Source organism: Pelobates fuscus, chromosome 2, assembly GCF_036172605.1.
Source record: "Pelobates fuscus isolate aPelFus1 chromosome 2, aPelFus1.pri, whole genome shotgun sequence".
Taxonomy (NCBI): Eukaryota; Metazoa; Chordata; class Amphibia; order Anura; family Pelobatidae; genus Pelobates; species Pelobates fuscus.
Window position 1 is genome coordinate 406,814,668 of NC_086318.1, and position 20,803 is coordinate 406,835,470.

The 20,803-nt window shown below is 39.1% G+C and overlaps 2 protein-coding genes across 2 annotated transcripts; one reads left to right on the forward strand and one right to left on the reverse strand.

Annotated features, from left to right (window-relative positions):
- Nucleotides 1-240: 240 nt before the first annotated feature.
- LOC134586409 (homeobox protein unc-42-like) lies at nt 241-7,280 on the forward strand. Its single transcript, XM_063441910.1, has 3 exons — nt 241-331; nt 5,106-5,347; nt 6,778-7,280. The coding sequence occupies exons 1-3, from the start codon at nt 241-243 to the stop codon at nt 7,171-7,173; spliced, it is 729 nt and encodes a 242-aa protein (XP_063297980.1). The 3' UTR covers nt 7,174-7,280.
- Nucleotides 7,281-11,773: 4,493 nt separating this feature from the next.
- On the reverse strand, nt 11,774-19,691 carry MCFD2 (multiple coagulation factor deficiency 2, ER cargo receptor complex subunit). The gene is made up of 4 exons (XM_063443922.1): nt 19,617-19,691; nt 16,584-16,757; nt 12,556-12,715; nt 11,774-11,937 (listed from the first exon to the last, which is right to left on the reverse strand). The coding sequence occupies exons 2-4, from the start codon at nt 16,742-16,744 to the stop codon at nt 11,806-11,808; spliced, it is 453 nt and encodes a 150-aa protein (XP_063299992.1). The 5' UTR covers nt 16,745-16,757; nt 19,617-19,691; the 3' UTR covers nt 11,774-11,805.
- Nucleotides 19,692-20,803: the final 1,112 nt, after the last annotated feature.

A 20,803-nucleotide genomic window follows, 5' to 3' on the forward strand; every position in this document is an offset into this window, starting at 1 on the left:
GCTCCCCAGCCATGATACTACTGCAGTCAATGTCTTTCCCAGGTCACAGGTTGGCTTAAGGGCCTGTTCTCAGCTCCTCTGATTAGCTTGGAGTTCTGCTTAATTACCTAAGGCAAGATGTGATTGGTGGATTACTGTAGCTTGGGCTAGGATGACATCACTCTGGTGCTAATTTAAAATTGGAAAAAAATCCATCAACTGTTGCACTGCAATACTCAACTCACAATTGATTAGACGAAGATGGAAGATGTCAGAAGTAAAGCATCTAAGAAGAAATGTCATGATTACCACGAGGTTTATTCGGAAATTGCAGCAGTTACATCTTCTGCAGGTATGTGAAAACAAGAGAATTAAATAAATGACCAACATTGTAACTTTCAGATACTGGGTTCTAAATGTCATATGATTCCACTAATGATAGATGGGATGTTTGATGAAGGTACTTAATGCGCAACATTCTCGAACTATTGTATGGTCAACGTCTATCCTTAAAAAAATTGGTAAATGTATATTAATATTAATATTATGATGTATCCTATCGCACAAATCATAATATTTCTGGAATAAAGAAAATAGATCTATTATTTTTTTTCAAACAAGATTGGAAGATATTTAACCTTCTTTAATTACTATAATTAGTTTATAAGGGAATCATATCATACTACGTGTTGGTACTTTAAATCCACTTATTGCTTTATATATCATGAGCGCTAAACATATATTTATTTACGTAGTAAGTATACAATGTGTTTCTAACATCTGGTATAAACATGTATAGTTATTGAAAGTCATTCTATAGATCCAAGCTACAAAAATCTTTAAAATTATTTGAAAGAAAATGTAATTACCCCAACCCCCTCAGTTATAATCTGTATTATTATAAATAACTATGCATATGGAACTCAAGCTGATTATATGTCTGTCTATCTATCAGACTGTATCTAAAGGTATGCTGAATATGGGAAGACCAATGGATAGATAGACAGACAGACAGACAGACAGATAGATAGATAGATAGATAGATATATAGATAGATAGATAGATAGATAGATAGAGGGAGAGATAGATAGATAGATAGATAGATAGATAGAGGGAGAGATAGATAGAGGGAGAGATAGATAGATAGATAGATAGATAGATGGATGGATAGAGGGAGAGATAGATAGATAGATGGATAGATAGAGGGAGAGATAGATAGATAGATAGATAGATAGATAGATGGATAGATAGAGGGAGAGATAGATAGATAGATAGATAGATGGATGGATAGAGGGAGAGATAGATAGATAGATAGATAGATAGATAGATAGATAGATGGATGGATAGAGGGAGAGATAGGTAGATAGATAGATAGATAGATAGATAGATAGATGGATGGATAGAGGGAGAGATAGATAGATAGATGGATGGATAGAGGGAGAGATAGATAGATAGATGGATGGATAGATAGAGGGAGAGATAGATAGATAGATGTTTGGTCTGTCTGTCAATTTACGCTATAAACAAGCAGTTATGCTAATAATTAATACTGATAATATTAGTAAGTAGGGTTAAAAAATCAAACAATTGAAGAAAGTGATTTGTGATGATCAACTAAATAAGCTTTTGTAAAGACTGTCAGGGATATTCACACGGTTATTTATATCTACATGTTTGAGAATAAAAAGTGAATTTAAAATGAATTTAACATTTTAGATTAAAATAGCTGAATTGAAAATGTAGCTAATCTGGATTTTTTTCTAATTCCAATGCCCAAATTTGAAATTCACTCTGGTTTAATTTTTATTTGCCAAAACTCACACTTTATGGGGTTGTACACTACGCGAAATAAATTCAAATCCAATTTTCAAAAATTAGGCAGAGATTCTCCAAATCCCCTTTACAGAAAGTTTGGCTAAGTTTGCATAACATTTTGCAATTCAGATTTCAGTTTGAAATAGCATGAGGTTTTGATAATAATTGTATGTTTTCACAAGACCAGGAGGTATGGCTTAATAATGAGGACATTAGACTTTTTAGGACAAGTTGAAAGATAAATTTTTTTCAATGAAGATCTAAAATTTGCAATTATTCTGGTTTAATGTATATTCTTCTTAGTGATGAGATTGTTTCACTATGATAAGAGTAAATGTCTGCAACATACTATACATACACTTGCATTATTCTTACGAGCATTATCCTACATTTTTCGTTGCGTACCCAGTTCTGTTTAATTTGCATTGCTGCTTAGAAGAGAAGAGTTAGGTAGTACATTATTATTATTATTATTATTTTATTATTTATATAGCACCATCAGATTCCGTAGCGCTGTACAATATATAAATGATACACTTGAATGTTTCCACTTAAAATAGAGCATTGTAGAGAACTAACAAAGAAATTACGATAAATTATTTTTGGTAAAAATTCCTGACCTGTAAAAAATTCTTCAGCTCGGTTTCTTGGATCTAAAACGTGTAATGCACTGTTTAGTGCATAAACCCTACTGTGTGCACATTATTTAGACTTTTGCCCCAGAATTTCCCATTTCATTGTCAATAGATTTGAAAGTGATTTTAATTTGTCTCAGGGTTCAGTCTTTTTCACTACAGACATGGCATTAACAATGTAATTTACAATGCACAAAATCTGATTTAAGAGCAACTACAGCTAATTGTAGTGGTTATACAGTAAAAGGCTTTTGATAAAAAAAAAAAAAAAAAAAAGAGTGCGTTCGTTGGCACCCCTTGTGTTTGGGACAACGAGGTATAGCAGCCGTGTTGAAATGGTGCAGCCCTCTTAGTGTCACGTGATGGACCCAGACTCCTGTGAAAATAGATATGGAGTGGTCAGCAGTAATTTGTCCAGATTATATTGCACAATATCCAAAACTTTTACATTTGTATATTTCATTAAAATGGAGTCACAACTGGTTTGCTTTGCTGCACAAATTTGCATGTTATCGTTATTTTTCCATTTCACAACAAATACGTACATTATTAGGTATGTAGTGCCAATTAATTGTCACTATAGGCACCAAAACAACTTTAGCTTAATGGAGAGGTTTTATTGTATAGATTAGGGGTTCCCATATGTTTTAAAACTACAGTTTCCATGATGCTTTGTCATTTGAAAGGCATGCAAAGCCTCATGGAAGTTACAGTTCGACAACATCTGGGGATCTACCTGTTCAGCACCCCTGGTATAGATTCTGCCCCATGCAGTCTCACTCAATTCTTCTTAAGGGGTTAATTCACTTTGTTTATTCAGCCTTAGCCACACATCCCTAGCATTTGACCTTCATTGTCTATCTACATATTCCCTGTAATGAGAGATCTAATGCTTAAACTTCCTTTATTGCAAAGTCTGTTTAATTTAGAATTTATTATGTCCTGCTCTGTTAATAGCCTGCTAGACCCTCTAGGAGCCTCTAGTGTGTGACTAAAGTTCAATTTACAGAGCAGAAGATAAAAACTTATAATGTAAACAGTGTCTGAATGATAACAAAACCGTGTTTCTTTTTCAAGCAGGCTGTGTGAGTCACAGCTAGGACTGCATAAACAGAAAGAAAAGTAAATTAAATCTAATATGGCAGAGAATTGAGCAGTGAGACTGCAGGGGTATGATTTATACACCAAAACTACTTCATTAAGTTAAAGTTGTTTCAGTGCTTAGCATATCCCTTTATGACATCCCTTTGGCATCCCTGTTAAAATATGTATCCCCCTCAAACTGTGAGCTCACACACACATTTACCTAACATTCTGTTAGGTAAATAACATAACAATTAGGCTTACAGGGTGCAGGAGAGCACAGGGACTTGGGTCATTTATGATTAAGGTGAGGGTTAAAATTAGCGTTAGGAATTCATTTAATTTAACCCTAATTCTTATTTTAACCATAACTCTCAATGTTATCCTGAAATAATCCTAGACATTATTCTAACCCTGGCTGTTAGCTGAAGAGTTATGAATTTACATTTATGAAATAACTCCCTAACCCTATTTTTTACATTAGCCTTAACCCTAAATTTACTAATTCCCTGTGTTGTAGTGCAAACCTTAACCCTGTACCATTCTGTATCGTTACATTTATTTTATGGATCTCCTTGAGAAGTCTCTTCAATCAGTGTTCATGTGGGTTCTTGAGGTAGGAGTACCGACCATTGCTGAGCTCTGAGGTGGTACAGCTTGTGACCGGACCTTGAGGAACCTATAAATCTGCCAGGGTCCTGCTTGGCCGTGCTTAGCCACTGCTGTTTGTTCCCCATCCAGACACTGTGTTATTTTTGTACCTTAACCTTGGGAATAAAGATGGTGGCTAAGTGCCAATTTCAAACAGTATCCCAGATACTGCACAATGTTAAATTAATAAGCTTAGGTTATACTCCTGCTTAATGAAAGGGCTAAACAGCAGTCCAAGAGAAGAAAGCCTTATTTTAAGTCCTGAAATTTGTATTGTCCTGGATCCTTCACACACGAATAGAATGTTGAGGTTATGAAAGATTAACGTCTGAACTAAATGTTACTACCTTGACCAGTTATTGAAAACAAGATCCCAAATGAGTGGGCGCAATCAGGTAGTATCTTCAAAAGTGATTGGGTTGGTCTTTGTTTAGTGTGCTGTTGTGTAATTACCTCCAGGAATAGGTAACCTTCAGCACTCCAGATGTTTTGGACTACACCTCCCATCATGCTTTGCAAGCACTATGGCTGTAAGAGCATTATGGGGGATGTAGTCCAAAACATCTGGGGAGCCAAAGGTTGCCTACCCCTGATTGTAGTCTGTGGTGGGTTTGGTTGGCAAATTAATAAAAACGTAGCATTATGTAGTGGCCAGCATGGCACTGGTGTTGGCAATGGTTCTTTAAGCCACTTGTTATTGCAGAGGCATCTAATGGACTGCAGCTCACTACTGACAGGGAGGAATGACTTAAAAGGCTCCAACTGTTAAGTGGTGTCTAACATTGTATAAGGAGGAATGGGAAAAGGAAGAGGGTTCTGAGATGGCAGGGAGAGTCTGAATTAAGGGAGTTAAAAAGTCAGGGGCATAGAAAAACTGGGTGGAAGAGTGTACTTAAATGTTCAATGAATCATCTAATGTTATGGGAAAATCTTCTGTTTCAGATATCGACAATTCATATAAAACATTTCCAGATGCCTCGACCATAGATGGCAACACCATACTGTCAACCAGCAGACACGTCCCTCCTCATTACCCAACTCCGACCCGCCGAAGGCATCGTACTACATTCAGCCAAGAACAGCTAGAGCACTTGGAAACAGCATTCAATAAAAATCACTATCCAGATATCTACTGTCGTGAGGAATTGGCAAAAATCACCAAGTTAAATGAAGCACGAATACAGGTTAATACGTGAAAACAATTAGAATATTATGTACTTTAAGATCTTGTCTTACTGTTTCCTGGTTTATTAGGAGTGAATTCCCCAAAAGCATGGATCTCTACAGAACCCAGAGACCATCTGCTCCTCGCCCATACTGATAATTCTCAATGCACACTTATGCCTTATTAATTTCAATTTTGGCCAACTTGGACAGCAAGGATACGATGAAAATGCTGGAGCAAGAGTAAACTCAGCACTCAGTTTATTAATGCTGCCCAGTGTCCATGTTCTAAAACTCATCCATGACGAAGTTGACATTGATAATGGGAAAGTGTAAATTCCTTGTTATCAATGTGGCTAATGAGGGGCTAGTGTACAGGTGCTGTGGAGAGCCCTTTGCTCCTAAAAAAGTTTAACAAAGAACCTGGAGAGGCATTTAAAGCTAACATAACCACTACACTGAGTTGTACTTGATATATTGCTTGAATTATACATTTAAGAAAGGCATCTGAACACTTTAGAGTCGTTTTGCAATGGATACAGAACTTAATATATTATGTGAGCAGAGAAAAAAAAGATAGAAGTTGTATTACTTGCTAAAAAGTATAAAATGTAACAGAGAATTATATATGGTTGTTCCTTTAACCCCTTAAGGACCAAACTTCTGGAATAAAAGGGAATCATGACGTGCCACACACGTCATGTGTCCTTAAGGGGTTAAATAATACATTGCTGTATCCAGCATGACAATTAAATGTAAAATTAAGAACTTCCCATGTATGACAGTATCCCTTTTTACATATTTATACATAGTTTACATGTTGGTGTCTTTTCTGCTTACCCCATTTATATTACATAGTATCGCCATTCATGTTAATAAAGTGACAACGCATTTTACAAAAGTGCGGCACTCCCAGAAACTCAATTTTTTTAAAAGCTCTTGATTATGGCAATGTGTCCATATATGAAAATGAGCAGCAGTGGGCTTGAAATGCCATGTAATTAAGCTTTAAAAAGATCTTCTAATTGGTGGGAAAACGGAAGGATCATAAGAAGAAAAGAAAATGAAATCATAAAAATATAAGTGAGAAATAATAGTTGTGGTAACACGGAGAACAAAAGAACATGTATATGAACGGTTTGATGTCAGTCTAAAGAGGTCAGGCTGCTCTCTCAAATTCAGGCTGTTATCCTTTCTATTTGGGCAGGAGATGCATAGGTCAATTTGCTAAGCCTGGTGATGTAGCCACCTAGCTAGACTGAATAAAGCTGGTCTTAGTAGTAAACATCCTAGAAACCCAGTCATAAGTGCGAATAAACTTGGACAAGTTAAGGTTCTAATGACTTCATTGACTACTTGTTCCACAAAGTAAATTAAGGAAAACGGTGGTGTCCTAATGGACATAATTCATGGTTATAATAAAGGAAAATATTTATTTTGTATTTTTTAGGTGTGGTTTCAAAATCGGAGAGCAAAACATCGAAAACAAGAACGGACAAATCAGAAGTCTGCAACTCCCAGTGGCATGTTAGCTTGCAGCAGTCTAATGCCTGGCATGTGCTCCATGTCCTCTCCAGCTCGCCAGTATCAGTATTCACATGCTCTCAACCACATTCCCCGCTTCACATCCATGACCTCTACCGGCTACCATGCACCTTCGGCCGTCAGTCAATTCACGTGTACTAGCAATCACCCCCATTTGACATCGGCTGCTCCTCCATCCCGTCAGCATGACGACTGGTACAACTCCCTGCGATCTATCAATACCCCAAGCTCCGGATTGTCTTCTTCCATGATAACGTTAACGCCAATGGCTGCTTTAGATCCACCCACCCATTGGAATTAGCACTTATTCTTTGCTAGAACCAATCATGCCAAAGGGTCATTGAGACTTACAAGAAAATCCAAATATTATGGACATGAGTAAAATGAGGCAAAATATAAAATTGTAATTGGTTGTGGAAAACTAGTGTTTGTGTTCCAAGCTGCACTGTAAATAAACTTGCTATTGCATCTTATCTATACAGCAGCCTTCACATCGTTTCACATTATTTTACAAATACAGGTACAAATCTTAACACAAAAGTTGTTGTAATGACGTTAACATATAAAGACCTATGTAGATTGCAACTTTAACCTTTTATAGATACCTGTGTTAAAGTGTGAAACCTTGGCTGGGGCTATATTTGTTACCCTAGCCTCCACACACAAAGAACTACTCCACACACATAAAGCACTTTAGCTTGTTAACCCCTAACCTAAGCACCCTGTAACCGATATTACATCCTGGGTTGATTATCTCAGTGGAACTAAACTAATGAGGCGGTAATTACTCAAAGAACCTGCTTTGCCATGATTTCTCATTGAGCTACATCAGGAAGTCTGTGATTGGACAGTCCCAGAAAGTCTGGGCGGGGTTAGAAGGGGAGGGCTTGCAATTGCTGCAGACGAGATCTGCAAGTTCTACTAGCTGTTTTTAGTTATACTCCCAATGAAAAAATGCATAATTAAATGCATGCAAGTTTTCATTGGAGTATATGTACTAATAGCGATTTTTATTTGGGAGGGGCAGGTATTTGGGAAGTGGATTGTCCCTTTGACTAGAGTGCAAGTAAGACCTCTATGTACTAGAGCTGCCACTTATTTATCGATATTTGCAGAGTAAAGTAAGATAAACTTTGGCTCGGTTCAAACAGTAAAAAAAAAAGTTAATTCCATAAATATTCTGTAGAAAAACACAACATAGCTAACCAAATGCACATTTAAGATTATTACTCTTTAAATGGGAATCGGCCCTTTTGATGAATACAAGTACAATTGATATATTGGATTATAATTCATATGCTATATGGGGACAAGTGTAGTGGATAAGGGTGTTCGTAGGGGGGAAAAAATGTATTTACTTTTCTTGCAATTATCAATTTTTTATTTTTTTTTCATTTTTCATAAAAACAAAAGTTTTTTTTTTTTTTTTTTTAAAACACAGTATTTTTCAAGCACTAAAACAACAGTTTCTTTTTCCAAAATTAGATAAACAAATTTGAAAAGATGATTAAGTTATATCACATTTCTAAAAAAGAAAGCAATATTGTACATTTCATATGTGCTAAAATATATTTTATATTTATTATTATTTTGTTTCCTAAATAAAGTAATACAAAGAAGTGTGCTGTCAAACACACACACACACACTTGTATCTCACAAGTAAACAGTGATTATGTTAACTATCAGGGTTATAAAACAATTATGGAGAATTAACAATAGAATTAACACATTTTCAACCAAAATAGTCAGTTTGGACAAATTCTCCAAATCACCCATTTCTCCAACCCAATTATTTTAGCTTAAAATGTCCAATTCCCTTGTCAACTTACCACAATTCTTTAAAGAATAGCCCTGACTGTCTATACACCTGGTGTAGGAATCAGTTTTATTGTTACGAACAATAATATTGTAATACTGAAAGGATTTCCACATGTAAATATAAAAAGGATCATGTTTAATATTATCCCTCTCAGCCAATCGGCACTGTCCTGGTTAGACAAAAAAATGACAGACAGGAGGGGGTAGTCTCTGGGCGTTGTGTAGAACTCAACGCTTTGTCTAACCGTTTTTATGGTGGTCGTTGACCAGAGACACAATGCAAGCTGTAATGGTTATGGGTCTTAAAGTGCCCCTTCATATACCAAAAGCCAAAATCTGTGAATTATTTTCTGTTGAGAACAGGGCCAGTGAATCTAAAATTTAGGCCAAAATAGTCAAGATGGATATTTTTTTCCAACTGAGCTATGGTGGCCTAAACTTTGAAATTCCATAGTCAGTTCTTGATGAATAACAAAGAAAACCCTTAAAGGGACACTCTAGGCACCCAGACCACTTCTGCTCATTGGAGTGGTCTGGGTGCCAACTCCCACTACTCTTAACCCTGCAAGTGTAATTATTGCAGTTTTTTATATACTGCAATAATTACATTGCAGGGTTAACTCCACCTCTAGTGGCTGTCTATTAGACAGCCACTAGAGGTCACTTCCTGGGTTCAAGCACAGGAAACCTGTGCTAGAGCGTCGCTGGACGTCCTCACACTGTGTGAGGACCTCCAGCGTCGCTCAAAACCCCATAGGAAAGCATTGAAATGATTTTTCAATGCTTTCCTATGGGGAGACGTAATGCGCATGCGCGGCATTGCCGCGCATGCACATTAGGTCCCCTCGGCCGGTGGGCGAGATCAGTCTCGCCCACCGGCCGACGCAATGAAGAGGAGGAGCGTCGCGGAGGCGGAGACAGTGACGAGGGACATCGCCGCTGCCTCAGGTAAGTCACTGAAGGGGTTTTCACCCCTTCAGTAACCGGGGATTGGGGGGTGGGAGGGAGAGGGACCCTCCAGTGCCAGGAAAACGGATCGTTTTCCTGGCACTAGAGTTTCCCTTTAAATACAACCTTTTGAGTTTTATGTTTGTGATGTTTCTGGATTTATTAGGCCATTAACTTTATGAAAGGTTAAAGGGACACTATAGTCACCGGAACAACTTTAGCTTAATGAAGCAGTTTTGGTGTATAGAGTTTAATTTTGGTGTCATCTGCCATTTAGGAGTTAAATCCCTTTGTTCATGAACCCTAGTCACACCTCCCTGCATGTGACTTGCACAGCCTTCCATAAACACTTCCTGTAAAGAGAGCCCTATTTAGGCTTTCTTTATTGCAAGTTCTGTTTAATTGAGATTTTATCCCCTGCTATGTTAATAGCTTGCTAGACCCTGCAAGAGCCTCATGTATGTGATTAAAGTTCAATTTAGAGATTGAAATACAATTATTTAAGGTAAATTACATCTGTTTGAAAGTGAAACCAGTTTTTTTTTTCATGCAGGCTCTGTCAATCATAGCCAGGGGAGGTGTGGCTAGGGCTGCATAAACAGAAACAAAGTGATTTAACTCCTAAATGACAGTGAATTGAGCAGTGAAATTGCAGGGGAATGATCTATACACTAAAACTGCTTTATTTAGCTAAAGTAATTTAGGTGACTATAGTGTTCCTTTAAAAAAGGTTAAATAGAGGCACCATTGTTTTCCATTCTGCTTATGTTCACCTGGACAAAAGCCCATACGCTATAACAATCATAATGCTGGAACATCACTATACAAACCTGATGGACAAACAATCAACCACCAGACTACAATGGTGAATCACTGAACAAAGGGAACTCCCTCAACAACCCCAAACACCAAGTGCAAAATACAACAAATAAAAGAAGTCAAGATGTGCCTAGTAAAGAAAATACTTATTTTATATAACATCACAACATGAGATATTCACACTCACATGATATGGAGCTTCAGACCAGCTCCAGTTTTTTGGCATATAGTGGCTTAGATGAGATTGTACCACTATATGCCTAAAAAACTGGAGCTGGTCTGAAGCTCATTATCATGTAAGTGGAATATTTTGCAGTTTTTGTTGCGTATCTCCACTTACAAAATTGGTATTGCACCATTGTTTTCTCTTCTGTTTATGTTCACATGGACAAAAGCCCATACGCTAGAACAATCAAGATTTGGTGAACCATCTAAAATCCTGGATTGTAACCCATTAACTTTCTCATAAGTGTTTTCTTAACTAGGCGCAACCTGGCTTGTTTTATTTGTTGGAAATTACACATCACTTGCTGATTAACTGCACGTGAGCGGTCGTAGTATATAGAATTCCAATGTTATTTAAAAGAAAATCAGTTACCCATATGAGAGACCCAAAGGAATTGCATTACGTGATTGCTATACCCTTCTAGGAAGCAATTTTCATGAATTGACTGGAAGGCGTGACAAAGTGACCTGACCAAAATTCCCACAGGGATGTTCACTAAATGTATGAATTATCAGGAATTCAAAGACAATATAAAAATATTAGGACAATATAGATGGATTAGAAAATATCCCTAGAAAGCTAAGATTTCAGTGACTATCCCTGCCAATGAATTTGCCAACCCTACTCATAAAGGTGTACTCAGAGCACCATAACCACTACAGTTCATTGTCTAAAAGTGTTTTTTTTTTTTTTAATCAAACTGTTATTGAAAGGTTTGACTAAGACAGGGGTTTTCCTCAGCACCCGTTCGAACCCCTCTGCTGCAAAAGGGGTCAATACTTTATGCCAGTAGACTAACTGGTTTTATCAAACTGCCCTCAGCAGGGAAAAAAAAAAAAGTAAAATAATAATGCAGGTATACTAATAATATAGATTGACCTAACTATGCTATTTATAAATTAAATCATTTATTAAAATTACGCCTGTGTACATATCTATATACGAGGAACATGTGTACTGTATGTAGATTAGAATGTCCAGTTCTGTTACATCACTTTAAACAGATATGTCTCACAGAAGCAAGCACTCAAGTATTATAAACCAATTCAATCACATTTCTCTGGGTCTCGTTTAAAAAAAAAAAAAAAAAAAAAAAAAAAAAAAAGCACAATCCAAGGTCTTTATTCCATTGATTTGGCAAACTCAGCATAGTCGATATATCCGTCATTATTTTTATCATCATCTCGCAAAACTTCATCTATTAACTTAATTAGTTCTTCCTCTTTTATGGACTGTGTGTGTTCATCGCCACCCTAAAACATCAGATAAAGATAAAGTTAATAAGCAATTAAATATTCCACATTTAAAATGGACAGTTCATGGAACTTGGTTTTCACTTTTTCAGTTCTAAAATGTTTTATTAAAAAAAAATGTCTACATGTTAAATAAAATATGAAAGGGGGTGCATAAGCCCAAGGATTGAAAAGTTTGGATGTCTCCAAGTTATCAGGGAGTAAAGAATGAATATCAAAAAATGATTTCTCCCGTCTTTTTCTCCATTCCATACTCGAACTTTTTCCACTCTCTTCTCGGATCCCTGCCCTGATGGTCTTCACATGGTGGCTACGGGGAAGTGTAGTGCTAGGACAGGTAAATTAGTACCATGTTTTCCTATTTAATAAGAGTTAACATGGCTGTTAACAGACTTGGCTATCCAGCAGTTAAAGTGAACTTGTCATGCCAAGTTAAAATTTACCTCAAACAGCTTCTAATGGGAGTAAAAATTTAATTTAACAACAGATGGAACAGCCAAACATATTTATCAATAGCATCAAGTGGATATTTTTATTTACACAATTTTTTTTCTTTTAAGAAGATTTTCAATTATTTATAAAAGGTTCAAATAACAACACCTTCTGTTATACACCCACCTCTTTATGTACGTGTGAAATTGCAGTTGCCAACTCAAGGCCATCTAATAAATTATTGCCATCATAATCATGCATTTTAAAATAGTGAAGTTGCAATTCCTGAGGAGACATCTCGGACTGCGGCTTTTCAACAACTCCTTCTAAGTGTTCCATGATATGGCTGGGAAAAGAAAAAGGTAATACTAAAAAATCATGTTACATTGAGCCTTAAAGGAACACTACAGTGTCAGGAATAAAAACATGTATTCCAGAAACTCTAGTACTAGCATGGCTATTTAGGTCTCCGGACCCCCTGTCTGTGCAGTGAAAAAGGTAATATGACTCACCTTGTTTTCCATGCGGAGGCTGGCCTGTCCCCATGGTTGAGATCATCAATGCATTGGGGCTGATGTGTACTCTAGTCATTGCTGCCGTCCACGAGAAGAGGGAGTTTGAGCAAAGGGCTTAATTTTGTATGTGCTTTTGTGCTACACAGCCATGTTACAATGTTGCCGTCCACCCTGGGGTTCCCTATTAAGGGTTAATAAGTGGGCAGAGGTTTAGGATAATAGCTCTATCGGTCTCATTAGAGATGTGACCGTTTGACGGAAGACAGCAAGGTTAATTGTTAGTGTAGTACTCACCCAAGAGGTTTTGCCTTGACATGGCAGGTGAGCTTACACTTAAATAAACAATAGAGTAATACTAAAAAAAACTGCAGTTATTTAAATATGCGTAGGGATTTACGGTAGTGCACAAGTAACTTTTCTTTGCCTTTTATCATCTTAACAGATAACTCCTAAAACCAAACAATATATCAATTATCATAGTGAAGCATTGATTTAGAGCTGTGGATTTATTTACTTACCCCAGTACTGCAGATTTTACGCTCACCCTGTGATCTAGGCCTGCTCCTATCCCTCTCAGACATGAATGTTTTTTCATTGTAACACTTCCCAGTGCAGGCCACACATCAGTCATAATGCAGACATGCTGGGATTCCTCATTGGGTGATACCAGATAAAAAGGAGGAGAATCAACTGTAGGAGGGTTCTCCTGCTCTTTTCTCTCACTCAAATGTTGGCACAGCTCTCTATGCCAACGGTATAGATATCTATACTATCAGAGAGGATGATACAGTTTTCAGTCTGAAAATCTATATACAAGTGCTAGCAAACCTGCTGGTAAAATGTATTGGCGATTTTCAGAGTACTAAATGAATTGCTTAAAATTAACCAAGAAGTTGAAAATATTCATCTAAAACAGAAAATCCATAATTCCTTGGTGAATATAGAAACAAAAAATGTGACGGCAGATAAGAACCATTCCGCCCATCTGGTTTGCCCAATTTTCTAAATACTTTCATTAGTCCCTGGCCTTATCTTATAGTTAGGATAGCCCCATGCCTATCCCACGCATGCTTAAACTCCCTCACTGTGTTAACCTCTACCACTTCAGCTGGAAGGCTATTCCATGCATCCACTACCCTCTCAGTAAAGTAATACTTACTGATATTTTTAAACCTTATCTGACAGCTAAACTACTGACAGTTCACTGTTTAGTGACTATTCCTGTTCAGATCTTTAACTCCACTGTTGTATAGTAATCATTAAAGGACCACTCTAGTGCCAGGAAAGCATACTCGTTTTCCTGGCACTAGAGTGCCCTGAGGGTGCCCCCACCCTCAGGGACCCCCTCCCGCCCGGCTCTGGAAAGGGGAAAGGGGTTAAATCTTACCTGCTCTCCTCCTCCGATCCTCCTCTTCTCCTCCCCGTCGGCTGAATGCGCACGCGCGGCAAGAGCTGCGAGCGCATTCAGCCGGTCACATAGGAAAGCATTCATAATGCTTTCCTATGGACGCTGGCGTGCTCTCACTGTGAAAATCACAGTGAGAAGCACGCAAGCGCCTCTAGCGGCTGTCAATGAGACAGCCACTAGAGGACATAGGGGGAAGGCTTAACCCATTCATAAACATAGCAGTTTCTCTGAAACTGCTATGTTTATGAAAAAATGGGTTAACCCTAGAAGGACCTGGCACCCAGACCACCTCATTAAGCTGAAGTGGTCCGGGTGCCTAGAGTGGTCCTTTAAGCTTCTCCATGGAGATTCAGTCGATTTAGGGACTGGGTGCAGTCATATACTGTTTATTTTTATCCTACTGTGTTCATGTATTGCTTTTACTTGTAAAAAAAAAAATGATATGGATTTTATTCTACACTGGAAAGTCAGCTCATTTTAATTCCGAGGTTTTAAACATTTAGGTGCTTTATTTATTTTCATTATTTTTGGTGGTACTTTGTGTATACAAAATTGTCAACATCACAGACATAGATTGTACAGGAGCACAAGGATAGCATGAAAGATAGCATTATGTTATACAATCAGCACCTTTTTTGCTTTATTTTTAATAATTTTTTTCTTGTTCATAACTTTTAAATTCCTCTTTTTTATTAACTATATGTTGATTGGCAATTAGCACACAATCTCTCTCTTTCTAAAACCAACCTTTTTTAGCAAGCAGATATTTGCTGGACTTCTCATGGCGCTACCCAATACGTAATTAAAAGTGAGCTCTGTGCTGTACTTTTTTTTTTTTTTTTGGAGGGAATGCCCGCCTGCCAATGGGAAGGCAGACCCCCCTAAGCGGGTCCTAACACTGACCCTTCAGCCTGCTTCCTTGAGCTTCTGGCAAAGATATCTCTAATGAGACAGAAAGGGGTATTTTTTATATACACCCCTTTACTTATTAACCCTTAATAGGGAACACATGGGATGGGTAGCAGCATTGTAACCAGGCTGTGTGATACAAAGTAAATACACATAGGGATTAAGGAGAGAGCGCAGGTAACTTTTTTTTCTTTTCTTTGGTTTTTACTATATATTGGTGCTGATGTGTACTGTAGTCCTTGCTGCCGGCCCAGGGGTGATGGGAGTGAGCGCAGGACTTCTCTTTTTGTATCTATAATTTATATTGTTTACTGTCAAAATATATTATAATTTAACCATGCTTGTGCTGTAAGTATATACAAGAGCCTACAGCACTTTGGAAGGGATACAAGAGAAAGAATTATACACACTTTAACAGCCATTGTACAGTGCTGCTGAATATGTTGGAGCTTTATGGGAAAGGGGTAATGGTTACTATTGGCTATAGGAAGGGAGGCTAACGAGTTACTACTGGCAATGATGGGGATAATGAGTTATTACTCTAAATTAGGTCAAGGGATGGAAGGCTACTATTACTGTCAATAGGGAGTAGAAAGGTATACCCACATGGGGTAGTCAGTGGGATTATAAATGGAAGAAACTGAGCTGCAAATACACTGTAATCCACATACTGACTCGTCAAGCAATTACATACCGGCATTCCCACCCACACAAACCCTCCACGCAGATAAAGCCCTGCATTCACACACACAAGACAACACACCTTCACATTTACACACCGACACTATTAAATGACATCATTGCTGTATTTATACATATGCAGACAATTTATACAAATATACTTGTTGCATGGATACCAAAACCATTAAAAATCACACACACTGGCATGCTGTGGAAAAAAAAAATATGAATTGAGGTAGCCAACTACAACAAAGCAAGTCACATCAGTGTGTCAGATTTCAATAGAAAATGTAACTTTTATTAATTAACCTTGTTACAACTTCTAGCTGTCAATCAGACAACCTGTCCTGTTACTTACTCGTTTGTCTAGCTCATGGGGCGCTAAACTAGAGAGGCAGATACTTGCTCAGAGCACCTGCCTTGCAAAGATTTTTCATTGAATAATTGGACAGCCACATAAATTCTGGGCGGCGTTAGAAGGAAAGGGCTTGCAAAAGTTGCAGACAAGAAATCTGCAGCTTTTGTAAGCTGTCTTAAATATAACCCAAATCGAAAAATTGCATAATTATATATATATATATATATATATATATATATATATATATATATATATATATATTTGTATTTTGGTACGTAGAATGTCCCTTCAAGGAAAAGTCATGGTGTTTATAGTTTCCCCTTAAGTTCACCAGAATACTCACTCTTTGTCATGAACAACATTCTTATCAAAGCGCGATCCAGGGTGGGCGTCAGCTTCTTCTACTCTTGGATGCATGAGCTCTTCTGCAATTGCAGGCAATATTAACACTACAGACACCAGGCCACATAAAATGACTGATGTGAAGATCTTGTGACAATGCATGGTACTCGAATTCCTAAAATAATAATAATAAATAAATAAAAAGGAAGTGTTTAGGGAGGTTGTGTGAATCACAGGCAGGGGAGTAGTGCCTAGAGTTGCATAAATAAAGTGATTTAACTCGTAAACTGCAGAGAAGTGAGCAGTGAGACTGAATGGATAAGATCTATACACCAAAACCACTTAATTAAGCTAAATATTTTTGATGCTTAGAGTACCCCTTTAAGTCTTTGCTGATTTTTAAATTATAACACATACAGACTTAATACATTGACCAAATAAAACACAACACAGCAAATACGAGAATGCAAAAAAAGAACAGTCAAAAAGTTTAAATAAATAAATAACGGATCCAGTCGTGTTACAGCAATTTGCAGGATTTACTGGATGAAGATCACATTACAATATGCTCTGTGTTTGAAAATTAAGTTATGTTTGCTAATATGTGTTTGGCACTTTCATTGGCAAGCATTTCTTAATGTGTACATTTGCAATTATATTTTATATTTATTGTATTTAAAATAGGGATTAAGGAAGAATCATTACTAATAAGAAAAAAAAAACACATACGCAGAAACACCCAAGATTACATCAGACCTAAATTAGTGAAATAGCAACACTAAAATCCATAAAACATAATTATAACAATTATCCCAAAATTCCCCCACAACTCCTAAATGAAGCATGGTTTTGTGCACTTGTGAGTAACACAGAAGCACTCATCTAAGTACATAAAGCAAAACAAAAACATAATGGCAAAAAAGTTAATAGTGAGAATTGTTGGGAATTCAAAGTGAATTCCAAATTCAATGGCAAAATAGCAGAACTGAAAAAAATATCCAAGTAAAATAGCCACTAGAGGGGTTCTTAAAACACAAAAGGTGTTTTAAATTACGCTGGACGTCCTCACGGATCATCGCTGGAATCCCCATAGGAAAGCATTGGGCGTGGGGGGAGCCTGACCCAGCGCCGAGGGACATTGGCGCCGGATTCAGGTAAGTCACTGAGGGGGTTTTAACCACTTCAGCAACATGGGATGGGGGCGGGAGGGAGCACTGCAGATTTGTTTTCCTGGCACTGGAGGGTTCCTTTAAACTCCTTTACGGTGTTAACCTCTACCACTTCAGCTGGAAGGCTATTCCATGCATCCACTACCCTCTCAGTAAAGTAATACTTCCTGATATTATTTTTAAACCTTTGCCCCTCTAATGTAAGACTATGTCCTCTTGTTGTTGAAGTTGTTCTTCTTTTAAATATAGTCTCCTCCTTTACTGTGTTGATTCCCTTTATGTATTTAAATGTTTCTATCATATCCCCCCTGTCTCGTCTTTCCTCCAAGCTATACATGTTAAGATCCTTTAATCTTTCCTTGTAAGTTTTATCCTGCAATCCATTAACTATTTTAGGTTTACAAGCTTTGGACAGCAAGCTAGCGAAATATCCAAATAAATGCACTCAAAAGACCAGGACAAATGCCCCAGTACAAAATGGGACATCCAGACAAAATTTGTGTTTAGTTAATAAAACTAATAGCTTTAAAAAGTTCCCCTAAGGCAGCATGTCTCCAGATTCATACATTCAGGTCCAATATTGCCAAACCAGATCTAAAATTGCAATTAGGAAATACAGTAAAGGTAGTTTGAAGGAAAAATAAGCAACTAGCCCCAAATTGCCCAAAATGTTTACTATTCAGAGCTAGTTTGAGATTTCCGTTTTAGTTTTCAAGCTCTGAAATTTCAAAAATTTCCCATAATTTTACTCAGTATACACATCAAACACCAACAGGAGTCAGTATGGATATACTGAACATTTCAAAGTGCCAGAATTAGAATACTTTACTTTAAACTTAATTTTAAATAAATTATCAAAAATCGGTTACTCGGTTAAATAGTTGAAGTATTATAGAAACTACTTTGCGGCATTATCAATGAGATTAGAGTGAATGGAACTAGGGCAAAATCTGTGATCAGACAGACACCAGTGAGATACTCTGACCCTACTCACCCCAGTCAAATACCTTGATCAGCCCATGCTGGGGACACTGTATCTAATCCTAATTACCCCAGATACCCTCAGCAACCCATGATAGGGATACTGTATCTAATCCTAATTACCCCTAGATACCCTGAGCAGCTCATGCTGGGGATACTGTATCCTATCCCAATTACCCCAGATACCCTAAGCAGCTCATTCTTAGGATCCTGGGTCTAGTTTTAACTACCCCAGTGAGGACATTGAGCAGCCAATTTATGTAATTACCCAGTAAGGGGTTGGGAGGGGGGAAGCACAGTGATGTAGTTGGCACAGTGGTGTAGTTACCCCGGTGGGGGCACAGTGATGTAATTACCCCGGTGGGGGCACAGTGATGTAATTACCCCGGTGGGGGCACAGTGATGTAATTAACCCGGTGGGGGCACAGTGATGTAGTTAACCCGGTGGGGGCACAGTGATGTAGTTAACCCGGTGGGGGCACAGTGATGTAGTTAACCCGGTGGGGGCACAGTGATGTAGTTACCCCGGTGGGGGCACAGTGATGTAGTTACCCCGGTGGGGGCACAGTGATGTAGTTACCCCGGTGGGGGCACAGTGATGTAGTTACCCCAGTGGGGGCACAGTGATGTAGTTACCCCAATGGGGTCAGTCCCAGTAGAGCTCTATACACCCCCCCCCGGGTGATGCCCAATAGAGCTCTATACACCCCCACCCACCCCCGGTGATGCCCGGTAGAGCTTTATACACCCCCCGGTGATGCCCAGTAGAGCTCTATACACCCCCCCCGGTGATGCCCGGTAGAGCTCTATACACCCCCCCGGTGATGCCCGGTAGAGCTCTATACACCCCGGCCGGGATGCTCTCCTGCTGCCCGGTGACTTACCGTCTGAGGGCCGGTGCTCGGGATGCCGAGGTGTCGGTAGTTAATCCGGTCACAGTTCAGCTTTACCGGCTCACCCTCTGACCCCGCCCACTAACCTTCTGACCCCGCCCACTGAGGGCAACGTTCCGCTAACAGCCTGTCCCTCTTCAGGCCTAAACGAGCGAGCCGCGAGCGAGTTCCCAGCCCCCGGTACTGAAAGGATCCGTGAATCGGCACTCTGCTGATCGAGCCTGGCAGCCAGGAAGGCAATCTCACGGCCTGGAGAGCGGAGCTGGCTGCTGGCTCATCACCATTGGGTCTCAAGCACCGTGTGCCCTGCGACGGGGGAGGGGCTGGGGCCCTGGCACTGTGTGCCCTGCGGGGGGGAGGGGCCCTGGCACTGTGCCCTGCAGCCTAGCTATGGCTGGACTCTGCCCTCCATGCTTTGTCTGGCATGGCTGTGCCCTCCATGCTGTGTCTGGCATGGCTGTGCCCTCCATGCTGTGACTGTGCCCTCCATGCTGTGTCTGGCTGTGACTGTGCCCTCCATGCTGTGTCTGGCATGGCTGTGCCCTCATGGCTGTGCCCTCCATGCTGTGTCTGGCTTTGACTGTGCCCTCCATAATGTGTCTGTCTGTGACTGTGCCCTCCATTCTGTGTCTGGCTGTGACTGTGCCCTCCATAATGTGTCTGGCTGTGACTGTGCCCTCCATGCTGTGTCTGGCTGTGGCTGTGCCCTCCATGCTGTGTCTGGCATGGCTGTACCCTCCATGCTGTGTCTGGCATGGCTGTGACTGTGCCCTCCATGCAGTGTCTGGCATGGCTGTGCCCTCCATGCTGTGTCTGGCATGGCTGTGACTGTGCCCTCCATGCAGTGTCTGGCATGGCTGTGCCCTCCATGCTGTGTCTGGCATGGCTGTGCCTGTGCCCTCCATGCTGTGTCTGCCTGGCTGTGAATGCACTGAGATTGCTTGCCATCATTGTTCACACACTTGATTGACACATTTGATGATGCAGAGTTGGCTTCCTGCTCACCTGCACAGCAATCACATAATTTCCAAAAAGCCAAATGATATTTATCTTAAAACCTGTCACCCTAACATCCATCCATTTCAAAGGGAAATTATAAATACATAACTAGGGTTTCTATCTATGAAAACTATTTTTGCTCACCCAGAATTGGTTTGTTTTCTGCTAATTAATGGGAC